Raw genomic sequence first — 17784 nt, forward strand, 5'->3', positions numbered from 1 at the left:
CACCATTCACAATCCACAGTGCTATTAGCTTCAAGATGGCCGTTTAGCTTTGCACCAGGAAGAGATGTGCCCAGCATCTAGCCCACTCTTTGCAAAGGGCTCAGAGTTGAAGGCAACATTTTGCAGACAACAAGTCATTCACTTCCACAAAGAACTCAAGTGATGCGTTACTGCTGAAAGTGGAACAACAAAGCCACTTCCTCTAGGCTGCACATCCTACCAACATCCTCTCAGGCAAGTTTTGTTTGGGAGACATGGTATCATCAGGAAGCACATGCTGTTTTAAATATTGCTTTACAGTAGACAGGACAAAAATCTATTTCTTTATCTGGAGACACAGATCTACAACTAACCTGCTTTGCAGTCAGGAGCTTCAACACACCTGTAATTGGCAGGCATCATCAGACTGCTAAAGGGGGACTCAGTACATGTTCCCTTTTGAGTTAAATCTGTTCCCTAAACACCTTTACCCATCATCATACGACAATTTCTATAGCTAAAACAACAACTCAGGATGGCAGTTTTGTCAGTTCAACTATATTTAGCCAAATAAAGCCACAGCCCAGAATGAAACAAAGGAATTTATTGGTAATGGCACATCAAAGTCCACAGTAAACTTATATAACACATACATAAGAGACTATTTGACCAACTGCTACACACAGAAAGGAAGCAGAAAACAGCAGCTGTTTAGGTATTGAGCAGGCATAAATTCCACTGCTCTCTGCCAGCCATTATTGGACAAGGCTGGTGAAAGAGAAAGTACTCTTAGGCACTTTCAGCTGTTTCCCTAAAGTGGTACCAAGAAAAAGAAAGGAAGAACATGACTGTTCTGCACACATAACATTCCTTTGGACACAGCTTGAGTCAATGGTTGAGGTAGATGGGGTTATGTTTCCCCAGATACAGAGTCCCCATTTGCATTCCTGATTTAAAAAGATTAGGTTTGTATGAATTGTGCTTCACTTCTACAAGTAGAAGAAGATGTACCTAGTAATGCAGCTGTTGGGCAAATAATAAAATAAAAAAAAAAAGGAAAGAGAAAACAACGATATAAAGGCAACACCACCGTGCAGTCAGTCACTCAAAAATAGGATCAGAAAACAGTAGGAACAAAATTAATCCTGTAATTAAGTGGCAGCTGAACCACGGAATAGTTAAAAAGCAGTAGGTTCTCTTCGCTCCCAGACAAAGGATGCCATATACCAACTTAATCAAACCGTTTCGAGTTCTTAGCAAATACATTCCCAAAAAATGGAGAAGCAAATGTTGTCAATACCCAGTGATGATCACCTTAGAGCTGATTCACTCTGGAGTAGCCTACGTGTCAGGCAATTCAAATTCAAGGGCACAGGGATGTCACCCATAGTAAAGGAAACAAATCTGCACGTAAACCAAGAAGCATGGCACTGTCGGACTGCTGGTAGGAAACAGGCTGTGCAGCTGTAGGCACTGAGGCTTCTATAGGCACTGGAGAAGTGAGGTTAAGAGATTGTTTTTTCCAATAAATTAGAAAGATTTCAAAAATCATTCTTTTGTGCTTAATTAAGACGGAATTATCCCATTGGCATTGTTCTTCCAATCCAGGATTAGAGCAGGTCCCTCAATCTGCACCGGTTATCCCGCAGCCTTCATACCCATCTAGCCATGATTTTCAGTGCTGTAATTTTGTTCTTTATCCATAGCTTTTTAGTCTTTCATTAGTATAGGACTTCCTCATCCGTGTCCTAAACAGGGAGTATGGAGAGAGAAACTGAGACTACATATGAAGACATGAACCATGTTATGAGTTCAACAAATTTTGAGTCTGCTAGGCTTCTACCAAGAGCTTAAACACTTCCCAAAATGCTGCTGTGCTTGAATAAGCCACAGGACTTGTAGTTGTATAAGCACTTGCAGCAAAATCTGTTTGACTTATCACAGACATGCAGATGAATTGCTACTACATAACACATGCAGTGTGTTTTAGGAGAAGTAGCAGCTAAAACTCAAGCAAAAGACAAACCATAAAGTGCAGACAGCCACCTTAAAAAGCATTACCAGTCCCTCCAGAGAAGGTCCAGAACAGCACAAGCTGTTGTTTTTTTAGCCACAGCCAACAACATACTTTCAGATCCCCATTGTCTATTATTTTAACCACAGCAATCATCTGATGGTGTCCCCACAATCCAGCTCAGCAGCTCTCAACTTGAAAGAAACTCAAGCACAACCGTTCCATAAGGGAGATCCCAACTAAACTTCCAGCCATTTCAAGTCCAAACAGATTTTCACTAATTTCCCAATTTTAATTATTTGGTAACATACTAAGCAAGGGAAAAGTACATTACAGAAAACTCAAAAATGCAGAATCATTAAGGTGACTAAGACAGGATGTCCAGAAACTCAGTAAGCTAAATATTTTGCTATCAGAGAGTGAAGTATCAAACAGATGACAAAATAGTCAATATGAAAGCAGCAGGATTACAGCATTCAGATTTGCCTTCTCTCAAAGGATGAGAAGACATTTTTCAATTTTTAAAATCTCCCAACTGTCTGACAGCATTTGTCTCACCAAATGGTGGCTCCCAGCCTTTCCCATCTCCCCACCTGCAATAAGGCAATGGTGCCTCCCTGCTCCCCAGTAGATCACTTGCAGCTGCCTTTCCATCTCCTGTGGCAACTCCCCCTTTTGTATAAGGCATTTTCTGCTTTCTGCACCTCCCAAAACTCTTGCTCCCAATACTGCTGCATTGTAAGTGCTCTGTCTTATGAGGAACTGTAAATATTTCATAGGTAACTTGCATAATTGCTTGTTTTTCATTCTGTATCTAGCAAAGTAGAAACGATCAGCACACATCTATCTGAAGGCTTATGCATTTAGTACATTTTGAATCACTGGCATTAGAATAGTCAATCAAGCAACACATATTTAAATCCCCCTTAACGTACTTCCTGACCATGTACAACAGATGTAAAGGTGGGTCTGAGGTAAGCTCATACTGTTGGACAAAGTTGCAGGGGCAGGGGGTGGGGGGGAGAGAAAACACTCTCAAATTAGGTATCTTAGCGAGCTTACTCTGGAATGTGCCACATTACGGCTGTGGCTGCTAATGCCAGCACACAGAATGTGGTGGCACATTTTACAAAACAAGTACAGCAGGTGGCAAAAACACTCAGTAGTTTCAGCACAACACATCTGATTAACAGAAGCTTGCTGATAGGGTAGCAAGCGAAAAAGCAGAATTAGAAGACGATCAATCACTTTACAAAACAAAACAAAGAAAAAGCCAGAAACAAACAAACTACAAGAGTTTAGCAGGACTCTGTTGCAACAAAAACGGCGTAAGTAGGAAGATCTCCAAAAAAAGAGGCAACACTGCACGCTACCATCTTTACAAGAAACATAGTGGATTGAGATATCACTGCCTCCATTCCCCGCTGTAGCGCTGTCAAAACCCAAACTGATTTTGCAGAGCCTTTAAGATACTACACAGCACAGCAGCTAGCCCTTAAAATTATGAGTTTTCATCTTAAAATGTCAGCTTTGATTTCAATAAAGTCAAAAGAAAAATCAGTTTGGTGGATCTCAAGTCAACTTCCCCTGCCAGTAACACAGTATGGCCAGCAGTTCTCACCCCCTATAAGCCCATACGTGGCAGGAGCATGAAGTCTAGCCATTTGGGACAGTTATTTGACATCTAGAGGTGTTACGACAAGCCCTACCTGCTGCTTTTAGCATTTCCTCTGAGAATCAAAGTTGACAAAACCACTTACGACAACCAGCTTTCACTTACCACACAGTTCAGACACCAGTCTCTGAGTTTCCCCAAGCAGCTGTCTGTCTCTGTCTGTTCGGGCCTGCAGAAAAAGCACAGGATTAGCTTCTGGACTTCAGATCCTAGTTCTACCACACTGAATTGAAGGCTTTTCACCACTTTGCACAGCAAAATCAGGAAGAATGTCAGGTCCCTTAATTTTGAAGGGAGATATTTCATTTAAGTGCCATGAGGAATACAACATGAGTTGCTATTTGGCTGGCAAATCCCACAGCACTAATCAGAACACAGGATTAAAAACACATTCTGCAAGAAATTGTGGTACTGAACCCACTGCAAGAACAATGCAGCTCCAGCAGCAGCACTGTTACCTTATTGTTCTCACTACTGAACCTTCCCAGAACAGAACCCTCTCCACTTTAGAAGGGAGTTCAGTCTCCAAGGCTCATTCAGTACCTGGCACCTCTGCTCAGGCCATCACAGGGGAACCAGTTTGCATTATTCAGTTTGCTTTGCTGTTACAGATACTTCAAACCAAAATGCAACACACAAAGCCCACATAAGCAAAATATCCTGCTGATTTAGGCTGAAATAAATGGCATTACAGAAGTGAACGACTGTCTAACCCCAAGTTCCACATGTCAACAAGCCAAAGAAACACAGACTTTGGGTTGCAGCCAGAACTTACTCATCAGACACTTCGATGGAAGATTTCTTACAGCCGGATTTTTTTTTCTCCTTTAGCACTCCAAATTTTCTTCCCATCCTCACCAACAGCAGAACAACCACAATGATGGAAGGCAGAAAGACTAAAATGGACAGCAGTGTTGCTGAAGTTAGCTGGAAGAAAAGACCTGCAGGAAAGAGAAACAGCAGCCCAGATGTATCAGTAGTAAAATACAGTTTTCTTCAGTCTCTGTGACAAACGTCTATTCAGGACACAGGCTGCCAGGCTTTTCATATAAAACACAAGGCTGGCAGATTTGAAACAGCTTGTCACTGAATCTGTAGGATTCATATCAAGTCTCCAACACAGTAGGGTGCCATATATGCAAAAAATGACAAAGACAGGCAGGTCACAACACAGTTCTATCAGCATGTCTAAACTGCAAATTTGAGGCAGCTCTCACACACAGGGCAGAAGAGGAAATTAAGTATTACTGAGAATCAATGTTTGTGATCTGACAGTTATTTTTAGACCAGTATCTCCTAAATGTTCAGTTTGTTCTACTGCTGCAGTATGTGGAGACCAGAACTCCTGAACAAATGCACGCTTTTGATTCCTCTTATCACCACAGCTTCCTCTGTCCCTTCCTGCCCCAAATAAATTCAATAGTTCTCAATGTATTTAGCTCAGAAAGAAGGGCTGAGGTAACTCTGGCTGAAATTCACCCATTTCACATGTGATGCTCAGACTTTAAGATCCTGACAAAGCTGCAATGCAGCTGTATCACATAGAGGAGGACATGCTATTGAAATGGCAGCTTACCCCTCTCTGTAACTATCAGAATTGTCTGGGGAATGTTATGGTACACGTCTGGAGGATTCTTCACACTGCAGATGAACGTCCCATTGTCACTCATCACTGGGCTTTGGATAGCAATGGAAGCATCACCCCTGGCAACATTCCCGACCCAGGATATCCTGTCTTTGAATTTTCCCATTGTTGTTGGGTATGGAACAGACTGATAATGAAAAACCTAAAAGGAGGCAAAGACAATAATTGCGCCAATAAAACCTCATCTAAGAAAGCAAAATAAACTATTTTCTGGATTGTAAATATGAAGAAGTACACATTAAGAAGTCAGAAAGAATACTTCTTATACAGGAGACCTTTTCAAGTTCCTGTTTGGTTATTCTGAGTCAGTCCCACTTCATTAGCTTTCCAACGCTTTTATCTACCAGCCTCAGCTTTCAGATGTCACCATCACCATTCTGACCAACTCATTCCCTTCTGCAGATCTTCAGCTGAGAAGCAGAGCAGGCTTCTTGTCTCATGCAAGACAGAACACTGCCATTCTTCAGGTTTTGCTCCTTGCACTTCTGCCCTTGCTGTCCTATGAGTAGGGACCTGGCAGACCTCACTCCATACAAGCAGCATCCTTTTGTTCCAGACACAAGCACACCCCCAAGAGTTCAAACTCTTCAGGCAGCAGAAGTCACTGATAATCTGTAAAGTTATTCATTCTCTGTTTCCACCTCACATAAGAGATTTTCAGTGGGCTTTCAGACTTATGTATTTATGCTTAGATTTCAAAATGCTGCCAACAAAACAGCGAGTAGCAGCCCATAAACCTCAGAGGCTGTCATCATCGCTGTCTTCAGACTGTCATTGCACACATGTTGTTGCCACTCCAAGATCTATCAGCAGTAGATTGCATGACAGAACTACTACGGTACAGCTGCCTTCAAGAAAGTGACCAACCAAACGCTTCACAGTCATTCTACACATAGCTACAGCATAAAATGCATCACTTGTGTCAAACCCAAAAATTTATGTCCTTTATCATCATTATGCTATTATGAGTTTACACAGAATATTTTTTGCCCAAAGAACACTAATGAAATTTCACACAGGAAAGGTGGCAGCAACGTGAGTCCCAAACCCCACAGTGATGAAGCAGCACAGCAAGGCAAACAGAAAAAATATCATCAGATTTTCAGCATGCACAGAGGTCTGGTCAGTATCCACTAGAAAAAGAGTCCCTGTTCCACTTACTGTCTCCATCTGACCACCTGTGAGAGGCCGGTACGTCCAGTCTACTGTCAGGCTCTCAGTCATGGGGGAACTGGATTTGAATGAGCATTTCAGCAATACTTGTTCACCGATGAAAGCTTGCACTTTAGGACTGGCTTTAATTTCCAGGGAAAGAGCACTGCAGACACCTGATGGAGCAAGCACAAAAGATGAGGATTAGTTTGCTGTTACACGTGAGGCACAGGAGTGACAATGTCCCAAAGGTATTGATGCATGTGCAGGTCAACTACAGTCCAAAGACTGAAGCGCAGTAATGGCTACCTCCCCCATACTGAAATTTAAAGAAAAGCAGACAGCTTACCTAACCTATTCTCTGTGGGACTGGAACTAGCCCCAGTTAAAGTATTTGCCTGGAAAATACCACCAAAAGCCTACAGATATTTAAGTATCAAGAGTTGAGAAACGAATCAGCTGACACACTGATGAGTTGCAAAATGCCAGCTTTGGACTTCAAGGCAGCTCTGGCTCTGCATGTCTTGCCCCAAAGTGATACCGCCAGTAAATCACACATGCACTGAGCCAAGAGTCAGCAGCAGCAATACTCTTTATTTCTCGTTTTCAGTGACTGTAACAACTTCTGCCTCATTCATCTAGTGTGATGCTCCAGCCAGGGATGAGGTCAGCCTGCCCAGCATCGAGCAGGAGCATCATTCGAGTACTCCCTTTCACAAATGTCCTGCTCCTGGCTTATGAAGATTTATTACGGTGATACTCCGCATGAAGTTCTGCTCCAATTCCTACAGCCGACTCCTCTGCTGTGCAGGCTCAGAAGGAGCAGGCACAGATTCAGATTTGCCAGTTCCCGTGCAAGTTTCTGGCATCACACGCCTGTTCCGCAGCTACCAATGTAAAAAAACCCAAGGGTTTTGACAACGCGCTGCTTTCGCTACCAACTGAAAGTCTGGAAATCTCAGAGAGCAGATAGCTGGGCCTTGGCAGAACGAGCAGAGGTGGGACACTGGCACCCGTGCCTTGGGTGCTAGCAGAGGTGGGGGCCTGGCACCCGCGGGGGTGGGACGCTGGTGGCCGTGCCCCGGCTGCGGGCAGTGGGCAGAGCGCAGGGTGAGGGCACACCTGCCGCCCCCCGCGCCCTGCTGGAGGCCCCCGCTGCCCCCCGCGCACCACCCGGCTCCTGCCCCACCAGCACCCCGCACGGTGCTCACCGTGGGGCCCGCACAGCCCCGCCGGGGCCCGGAGCGGCCCGCAGCCGCCCCCCCCCCCCCCCCCCGGTACGGTCCCTCCCGGAGCCCCCGAGGCCAGCACCGCCACGCGGACCGCCCGCGCTGCGGGGCCGCCGGCCGCAGCCGCCTCCCCGCTGGCCGCAGCCCGGCTCGGCTCCGGGGCTCCCAGCCGGGCCCCACCGCGGACAGGGCCGGGCCGGGCCCGTCACCGCCCGCCGCCGCGGCAGCCCCCGGGGGCGAGAGGCGCCGCTGCCGGAGAGCCCCCGTTACCGAGCAGAAGCAGGACCCCCCGCGGGAGGAGAAGGCCGCCGCCGGCCACCGCCTCACCGCACCGCATCCCGGCTGCGCTCAGGGCCGCAACATGGCGGCTCACCTGAAGGCCGCGCAGGTGAGGGCGGGGGCAGCCCCAAGATGGCCGCTCCGCGTCGCCATGGCGACCGGCGGCCTCGCACCTCGGCGGCCGCGGGCCTGGCGGGCCGCGGGGAGCGGAGCGGGGCGGGCGGCCACGGCGGGGCCCTGCGGCTCCGGGCCCCCCACGGCTCCGGGCCCCCCACGGCTCCGGGCCCCCTGCGGGCTCCGGCCCCCCGCGGCTCCGGCCCGCCGCGGCTCCGGGCCCCCCGCGGCTCCGGGCCCCTGCCTGTCGTGGGGAGTGGGCCCGGCCCGGAGCCCCCGCGCTGGCCTGTTCCGCCAGAGCCCGCTGGCTGCTTTTCCTGCTTTTCCAAGCTAAAACCCACTCATCTGAGGTTCCAAGGGCGCGGTGGGACTGCGCACCTGAGCGTGTCCCATGCCAAACCAGGACTGCGTGTCTGAGCGTGTCCCATGTCATGGCAGGATTGCATGTCAGAGCATGTCCTGTGTCATGTCAGGACTGCATGTCAGAGCATCTCCCATGTCATGGCAGGAGCGTGTTTCTCCCATGTCACGGCAGCACTGCACATCTGATCATCTCCTGTGTCACACCAGGACTGCGTGTCTCCTATGTCACAGCAAGACTGTGCAGCTCCCATGTCACAGCAGGACTGTGTGCCTGAGCCATCTCCTGTGTCACGGCAGGACTGCGTGTCTTCCATGTCACGGCAGGCCTGTGCATCTCCCGTGTCACGGCAGGACTGCATGTCTGAGTATCTCCCATGTCACGGCAGGACTGTGTGTCTCCCACATCACAGCAGGACTGAGCATCTCCTGTGTCACAGCAGGACTGCGTGTCTCTTGTGTCACAGTGGGACAGTGCATCTCCCGTGTTGTGCCAGGACTGCATGTCTAAACATCTCCCATGTCACAGTGGGACTGTGCATGTCCCATGTCACAGCAGGACTGAGCATCTCCCATGTCACAGTGGGACTGCGTGTCTCCAGGGTCGTGGCAGCGCTGTGTAACTTTCATGTCACGGCACATCTATGACACTGTCACTGCTTTCCACAAGGCGCCTTTATTTATGACACAGGATCAAAAATGAAAACATACAAAGAGATAATGTGGCCAGCACATTACAGTTATAAAGTCATAAAGATGTTCTTTAAACAAACGGGCTGATTTGGTTTGGTGCTGGTTAAATACTGTAACAGCTCTGCGGTTTCAATGATTTAGGGCTTTGTTTGCCTTTGAGAGACCGAGTCTATGCAAGTACAGGGGAATGCAGGAGCGAGGTGCACTGGTGGTCACCTGGGCAGTGAGCAGCACGCAGAGGCAGTGGGATATTGCTGCTGTTGGCAGCCCGATGCCATGCTAGCAGCCACTGAGCACTGCTACCATGCCAAGCAGCAGCGGGACAGTGCACCACCGCAGCACCGCTTGCCCAGGGCAGCCTCTGAGCTTGAACCGCAGCCAGCCAAAGCTCCGGGGTGCCTGCAGCGGCGGGTGTAAGGCTGCTGAGATGGGGGAAGAAGCATCCCACCCGGCGGTGGTGTGCTCCCTTGGCAGGTCAGCGTACTGGCAGGGTGGGAGTGGGAAGAGGAGGGGGGCTGCCGAAGTGTGTGGCCACACGCTGCACAGCAGAAGGCAACGTCCTCAGCTACCTAGTTACAAAGCCTGTAAGCTTTAAGAGATCAATATGAAAACCACACCCACTGGTAAACGTTATCCCTAATAAGAAACAGCATACATTCCCAAACTGTAATACTTCCCATTTAAAGTACCAAAGAGATTTAAAGTATGTTGTAGCAACTAGCTACTTCTCTGATCCCTCATGTTGTCAGTCTTCGATGACAAAGAGGATTCTGAGGGAGGAAAAATAGGGCAACACAAATGCACATTGCAATTTTTAAGGTGCAAGAGTGCATGTGCTCAGACGCTTTGAAAAACACTGTTCAGTCAGTTATCTTGGAATTTGTTCAAATCTTTTGGCATTTTTTCATCTTCAGAGCAGCCTTCTTCACATTCTGCAGGTGTGAAGATTAAAGAAAGTTCCTTGTACACAGGACAGGTTCCTCCTGCTTTGCTTCAGTGAAGGAAGTTTACAACTTATGTTAATGTCACTCTCTTTCCTTGCAAGAAATTCAGGTTGAGCAGAGATACCACACTCACAGCATGAGGCGTCTGTAATTCAGCTTTGTTCTAACATCCAAAATTACAAGCTTCCACCATCTGCATTAGAAGTACCTAAGAAGAAGGATCATAAGAAAAACAGAACAAATTCATTACTCAGGGTTATTGTTGAAAACAAAAATAGTAGAGGCAACTGCTGACCTCAGAAATTGAGTGCGTAAAAATTATGCTGAAATGTTTCAGCAAAGCAAACAAATCTGGAAACAGTGTCAGTCTTCCTGTAGCAATTCTAAAACAATAAAGATTAAATTAATCAAAAAACAGACTCAAAACTCGTGAAAGGAAACTAATTCACTCCTCTTTATGTACAAAGCAGGCATGTCATGAAAAGCAGCAACAGCTTTCCTGCAAATGATCCCCAACCCTAGGGTGGAGAAATCTCTTCTACAGTTAAGAGGCGGTTCTGCCTCCACTGCCTGTTCAGTTGTCAGTCTCTCTGAAGGCTCCTCAGGAGCGAAGTGTGACTGTGGTCTCAGTAGTTTCTGCTTATGGCTACCGAGACCTGTTGGCTGTGAAGGAAAGTGAAATGCCCAAGTAAAATTGTCTTAGAAAGTCTACAGCAACACCAAGACATTAGTTAGAGAATATCTGAATGGATACCTGCATTGTATATACCATAAAAGACCCCTAGTCTTCTAATGGGCTGGCTTCCTTTTCTTCTCTAATCTTCAGATTCTCCTTTTCTCTACTGTTATAAAAAGGGGGGGGGGGGGGGGGGAGGGGAAGGAGAGAAAACAGAAAAAAAAAAAAAAATCAGATATCCTGAGCAACAGAGTCACGTTCTGCATTACATACAGCATATGGAACATATGACAGGGAGTTACATGATAAGACAGTAAGCATGCTACATGCATGGTGACCACATGTGTCACATTGATGGAACAGAGCGATCATCTGCCAACTACCACCACAACAGCTGGATACTTCTCAGAGTGAGAAGCCACTGTGAAGGGCAAGAGGAAAATGAGGACTCCAAAACATGTTCTTCCTGGGGCTCTGTTCTGACTGCAAGTAAGCAGCCAATTCCTGCTGATAGTGTTTGCAGCTTTGCATTGTAGGTGCTTAGTGTAGGGTCCAAGCCAAGAATTCTGAATAGCTATGAAGATGTATTCGACAAGCTTTCCCAGAAGCCTTTCTCTCTCTGTCCTCTGTCCTTACAGTTCAGTGTCTGCCACCTTGATCCTCTTCTCTTGCGCTTTCTTCTGATGGTGTCGACAGATAATCACAACTGTCACCACAATGATCATCAGAACACAAGCAGACCCAATGGCCACCGCCAGGAAGTGGATTTCTGAGAAATGCACTGCATGGAGAGAAACAGATCAATGAACAGGAGGGACACACAGGGGGCTCTTGGGATGAGGCTGGGAACCTGCATCCGTGAATACAACCTTTCCTCAGGCTCCTTTTCCCCTTGTGTCCATTAATTACCCTCATGCCTTCTCTTTATAATCCCTTTTCTTCCACGCATTTTCCCCACAGTGGAGGAAGATCTGCCAATGCTTCGCACTGGCCAAATTCACATGACCTCTGGTGGGGTTCTTGGCTTCTCACCTTTCTGCACAACTCTGAGTCGCACTTCACCAATTGTGCCATCGACATCTGGTGGGTTCTTCACCTGGCAGGTGAACGTCCCGTTGTCAGTGGGCTGCAAGTTCCAGATAACGATGGAAACATCATTACGCTCAATATTCCCATCCCAGGTGACTCGCTCTTTAAACCGCCCAGCAGACAGCTTGTAGGGCTCCTTCAGGTAATAAAATACCTACAAGAAAGAGAGGGAGCCGTCATTCCTACACACTGTGCAGTCTTTGCGATGCAAGCAGCACGTGGAAGTGGAGTGGCAGTGGCTGAGGTAGGCTGTGGGGAGCTGCGTTGGCCCCGTCGCTCTCAGATAGACTCTGAGGGCATTTCAAAAGACAGTGCCTTTGCTCCAGCAGCCATGCGAGCTCTGTCCTGCTCAAGCCTAAGGCTTCGTTAGGTTGTGTTCAGCTGTCTTTCAGTTATATGGCAGTACTAGGTGACCTGCTTGCCCTGCCATGCTGGCCAAGCTAAAACATTCTGTAGGTCGCATCAGGTGTGGGACAGCAGCTAAGACATAGAGTTCAGCCGTGGTGTAAGTGGGTACATTTTCATCAGGCCCCAGATATTTTAACCCCAATTACCCCAAACTAAACAGAATGTGCCTTTAGCCAAGGTCTGTAAACAGAACTTCTTGTTCAGCGTAGTGATTCTGAGTAGCAGGGGAAAGGCTCAAGATGTACATACTTATGTGTTCCAGCTGTGTTTGCCCATACCCACATCTGGAATTGTCACAGTCCGCGGGCTTAGCCAGTGCTGGACCTTGTGACTGGTTTGTTTGGGCAAGTGTGCCTCCATGAAATGGAGTGTAAAGTTCCCACTCACCGGCTCATGAGAGCCCAGGTCCTCGGGCTGGAAGTTCCAGGTCACAGACAGGTGCTGGCTAATGGGGCTGCTGCTGGAAAAGGTGCATTTTAACCGCAGGTTAGTGCCGTTCACAGCATCCACCTCCCTGGAAGTGTGAACTTCCACGGCTACCACAGGCCACAGGGCTGCAAGAAAACAGCAGGGATTAGAGGTAAAGAAAACTACTGTCTTGGAGTAAGCTCATCACTTCTCCTTATCTGCATTTACTCTGTTTGGGAGCCTGCCTTATCTGTCCCTGTCGATGTTTAACCTGGCAGCCTCCAGAACACAGATACGCTTAGTGAGCAGGGTGATCCTGCGTATGCAGAATCCAGGAGATCCCCTGGTCTTCATGGATTTTGTCAGTTGATAAACCAGCTGAACAGTGGGGGTTTCAAGGGAGTTTGTATTCATCTGAACTGCCGGTATAGTGCTTGCTTTGTTGTTTTGTGGCTGCACAGTTAAACGTTTACAGATCTGATAACTGGTTGAGAAGGAACTGCTGAGAAGGACTTGCCTATAGGGACAACAGACCTTGTTTTGTGGGAATTGCCTCTCTTCAGGCATGAGCAAACTTGACATCTAGGAGGTGCAATGTCGTTGTAAATGCCACCCTTCCTTAAATATCTACTCACTCCTGACTGGCACTAAAGGTACCATATAAATTTTCACGGTCACATTTTCACATGTGACTACACTCTGCTGCACTCAGTTCCCCAAGATTTCTTCAGAAGAGTGGTCCTGCCCTTTCAGCTAGGACTGCTGAGCCCCAACACACAACTGCTATTTCCCATGCTAGAACTTTCCTTTATACACTTTGTTTTATCAGCCCAAGTGTCATGCACACCATGGTGAAAACTGCTCGGATTGGTGTAAGCAGTGCCTGGTAGAAGGTTAATAGTCCAGCTGGCCAACTGCAGTCAAATGTAGTCAGGCTGAGGAACTCTGCAGGAAATCCTCCAGATAAATCAGTAAGCACTTGTTTGTCAAAGAAGCATCCTTTGTTAACTAAACCACCACAGCTGTTGCTTTAAAAATAAGTTAGCATCGCTACCTCGATGCTACCCTGAGAGACAGATGGTCAGCAAGAGAGGGAGCATCAAGACACAGAAGGAAGGATAATGAAAAATAGGAAAGCCAAAGGGCTGCTGGTGAAGACACCTCTCACAGCTGAGCCCTCGTCCTCTGCCTTGCCCTGCTGTTCCAGACAGAGTTCAATCATTCTGGCAGGTTGGTGCTACCAAAACAGTGGTGCTGCAAGTTCTTGCTTTCTGCCCCCCCACACCCACCCCCCCCACCCCCGATCACTGTGTTGCTTGCCTGTCTGCTTTAACTCCTCGCGTTAGTGGGTTAGTTTCCACAAAACAGCAGTGCTGGGCTAAAAATCTTGCTGCTGCCGAAAGGGACAGTCCTCCCTGTTCATGGTCATGTCCTCTTAAGTTTCCTTTTCCTTACCGGCCAAACTAATCCAGCAGAAAAAGAAAATTTTAATAATTTCCTGTTGCTTTAGGAAGATAAGTGAACTCACCCCAGTGTGATTCAAGAAAGAAAAAAAAAAAAAAAGAAAAAGATTATTTGGGGTTGTAAAATATGGTTTCATAATAAAGATGATCAATACATTTCTTGCATTTGAAAATGATCTATAACCAAAGACTTCCTTGCAAAATAATTTCTTTTCTCAAAGGAGAAGGGATTCGAAATGCCCAAATATTGTTCACATTTGAAAAACTTTCTTGGCAGAGATCATGTTTCTCATCCAAAGAATCAGTGTCAAATGTCTTCATTTTAAACACCTTTAAAAGAACAACCATGGGAAATAAGCGTGAAATACTTTTTTTCAAGACAAGCTACTGGGCGTATCCCTGTGCAGATGCATTTGGGAAAGGAGGACGTGGTGGTCTTGAAATAAAAACCACTGGAAATTCAAGCAAGTTTATCATCAGCCCAGAATCGTTGCTGTGTAAAGGATCTAAACCCAGTGCTGCTTAACAATCTCATGACTGTCTCGTAACAAAGATAGTGGAAAAAAACATCTAGGACTAAAGTCCAGGTTCCTGGCAGGAAAGAGTAAGATGTGTAACCAGAGCTCAGAATGAGACCAGTGTTCTTCTTCCGCCTGAACACACCTAAACCTGTTTGTCCAAGAAACTCAATCACTTCGTGCCACTTGCAGTGAACCCCAGAGTGAAAGAACCGCAGCAATCGTCCACAGCAAGCACCCGAGACGCCTACAAAGTCGCTGCCTTAATGAGGATGATAATTAAGGGATCAGAAGAGGAAAGTCAAGATGGCAACGGAGGCCAGGCAGTACCAGGTTTCCTTACCTCGGAGCTGTACCCCAAGGAAAAGCACAGCACCCAGCCACTTGGGGCCGTGCATCGGGAAGGCAAGTCCATACGCCATGGGTTGAGCAGTGCCGAAAAGAGAAATTCGTTTCAGGTTTTGTATAACCGGACGAAAGATGAGTTTCTCAAAGCCTTCCCAGCACAGCAGAGCAAATTCCTGTCTCTCAGCCTGCAAGGCAACGTGAGCGCTCTTTCCTGCTTGAGTCAGAGCGCGCTCCCTGCCCTCGCACTGAGAGGCGAGGTGCGGCCAGCACAGCTCACCTTCTGTGTAAAACAGGGGGTTTTTCAAGGTAAGATTAATTTATTCTGCCTCCTGTATTCCTTTGTTCTTTTGTGTTGCAATCATCCCTCCTCCCAGCTTCCACCTGAAACCACTCCCCCCTTGTGGGAGGTAATTTCGCTCCTAAAAGAAAATTTGCCTCAAGGTGTTTAGAGATAGCTTGAAGGAATGGGGGCCCTTTTTTTCCTTTTTATTTATTTCAAAACCTGTAAATGATCCAAAAAGCAACCTGAAACAGTCTGTGGCAGCAGTGTGGGCACACAGCCAGAGGATGGAAATGTCCTGCTGAAACACAGGCACCTACAGTGAAACGAAGGGATCATTTTAATGTTCCTTGTTCGCAGCCATCCCACAGAAGAATCGGGAGACGGCGTTAACTGGTGCTGGTCAAGTTCTCGGAAAAGTCAAAAGACAATTACATTGGAGAGGAATCCAGCCCGGTGGGAGTCCAGGCATGGCTGGGGAAACCTCACTGTGCTTAGCAAGCAGCACAAGGTGCTACAGAAGCTCAGTGCAATACAAAGTACTTTCCTGGAAGCACGTGGCAGTTGTGAGAGCACGAAAGCGAGCTGTGCATGTGCGCTGGCAAAATACGGATGTTTGCATTCGAAAGCCGTAAATCACTTCACCAGCAAAACCTGCTGCTGGCTGCAGCTGTGTTTGTGTCTGGTCCATGGTCTAGTTCCAAGAAGTCATCCCAGGTCAGGAGCTTTCATTGAGCCTGATGCTGATCTTCCTCATGGTGGTGCCGAGGCAGGGATGGGGAGGATGCCGCAGCCTCTGGGTGGCATGAGGGGCTGCCTCCAGCTCCGAGCTCAGGACAGGGGGAGGGCATGCTCTTTGTGCAGCAGTGCGGGCTCCGATCGGGATGCTTCACATTACTGGGAACACACTTGAGAGGGTGTCAGGGCTGTTCAGAACAAGGTTTTGGTGGAAAGAGGGCAGCAGTGGGACTCTCAGGTTTCCAGCTAATGAGCAACCACGTGGACATCTCTCCTCCCATTTGCTGTTGTAACATCCTTGCAGCAATTTCTATGGAGAATACTGAATTTATTTTTAACTTTTAAAGTTCGAGTTACAAATCTTGAGTTGGAAGGGACCCATAAGGATTATCAGCTCCAACTCCCTGCTTTTCATAGGAGTGATCACAGGTGTGTGATACCTAAAACTAAACCATATCATCCAGATGCTCTTTGAACCCTGTAGTACACATTTACCTTGGGACTAAGGAAGAATGCGTGCAAAAGACTAGAAGTGACCAGTTTACAAGGTACACTGAACCTCCTTGATTTCTTTCTAGAGAATTTTTCTATCTTAATGATATTAAGATTAATAAAGCAATACACAAAAACCAAACCAAACCACAAACTAGTTATTTTTCTGTTACAGTTAAATCTCTGAACAGTTAAGACAAGAAATCTCTGAACAGTTTAGACAAGACCTAGTTTTAGTTAACCTGAATTGTTCAATATCGTAAGAGTATCCAGCACATCTCGTCATTCCGTAGGCAAGCCTCACCTGAATTTGGTCCTTCACCCCTTTGGTGAGACACTCCGCATGGGATGGAAGCAGCGCTCTTTAATAGCAGGAATCATGTACGGCCAAGGGTGTAATAGTAAATCCCCCTGCCCGCTGCACCGCTGGAAGCAGTGCCTGGGCTCTGCACACCCAAGGGCAAGGGCAAGGGCAAGGGCAAGGGCAAGGTCGGGCAGGGAGCGCCCCCTAGCGGAGCCTGGGGCCGCAACCCCGCGGGGAGCGCTCCGGGACGTCCCTGCAGAGCCTCCCTGGGGGCCAGCGGGGGGGCTGCGGGGCACTGCCTCGAGGGGTGGCACAGGCCGGGGTGGGCTCAGGCTTTCGGGGGAGGGGGGGGGGCGGCTTTCTGCACCGTGTCCCCTTCTGCTTCTGGCAGAGCCTTCCCCCCGGCAGCCTTGGCCTTCCCCCCAGCGCTGACCAGCTGTGGGGGCTGCAAATGGGCCAGCAGGCGGGCAAAGGGCATTTACAGCAATAAAGCTGGTTGTGTTGTAGGTGCAGTTCATAACAGGGGTGCGAACGGTGCGTGGCGAGGTAGAACAGCTGTTGAAGTCTGATGTCGGAACTGAGGAGGAGCAGCCACTCAATGAGGCACATTCACCCCCCCCCCCAACATGAGTCATGGAGGGGCTGGGGGTGCAGAGCGTTAGCAGCAGACCAGAGGCTTGCAACCCAGGCTGCCGCCGCGCTCCTCACCGTCCGGATGCCTGCAGGGTCTGCATGAGGAGCAGGCAAATGCCACTCTTGAAGAGGCAGCAGGAATAAACGGTTGCGTTAGAGGAAAGTAACAAAAGTGGAGTCCAGGCTGCACCATCCGTGACTAAAAGCCCCGGGTGTTACAGGTGTTACAGCCTGGCGCTTACAGGCTCACTGCTGCTGGCTGCACCGCATCTCTGGTGCTGAGCCGCTTGTAGCGCTTCTGGTTCCTTTGTTTATTCCCTCCTATGTTCAGTTGCTTGCAGTA

The 17784-nt window shown here is 47.9% G+C and overlaps 2 protein-coding genes across 2 annotated transcripts; both read right to left on the reverse strand.

Moving 5' to 3' along the window:
* Nucleotides 1–4439: 4439 nt before the first annotated feature.
* On the reverse strand, nt 4440–6537 carry MPZL3 (myelin protein zero like 3; the record flags this gene model as incomplete). The annotated part of the gene is made up of 3 exons (XM_080366978.1): nt 4440–4609; nt 5245–5455; nt 6475–6537. 3 exons carry the CDS (start codon nt 6535–6537, stop codon nt 4440–4442), a joined length of 444 nt encoding a protein of 147 aa, XP_080223104.1.
* On the reverse strand, nt 6503–17757 carry MPZL2 (myelin protein zero like 2). Its single transcript, XM_080366732.1, has 7 exons — nt 14990–17757; nt 12645–12811; nt 11793–12003; nt 11397–11541; nt 10839–10926; nt 7965–10292; nt 6503–6641 (listed from the first exon to the last, which is right to left on the reverse strand). Exons 1-5 carry the CDS (start codon nt 15066–15068, stop codon nt 10866–10868), a joined length of 663 nt encoding a protein of 220 aa, XP_080222858.1. The 5' UTR covers nt 15069–17757; the 3' UTR covers nt 6503–6641; nt 7965–10292; nt 10839–10865.
* Between the last annotated feature and the right edge of the window lie 27 nt (nt 17758–17784).

This window comes from Falco punctatus (genome assembly GCF_963210335.1).
Source record: "Falco punctatus genome assembly, chromosome: 16".
NCBI lineage: Eukaryota > Metazoa > Chordata > Aves > Falconiformes > Falconidae > Falco > Falco punctatus.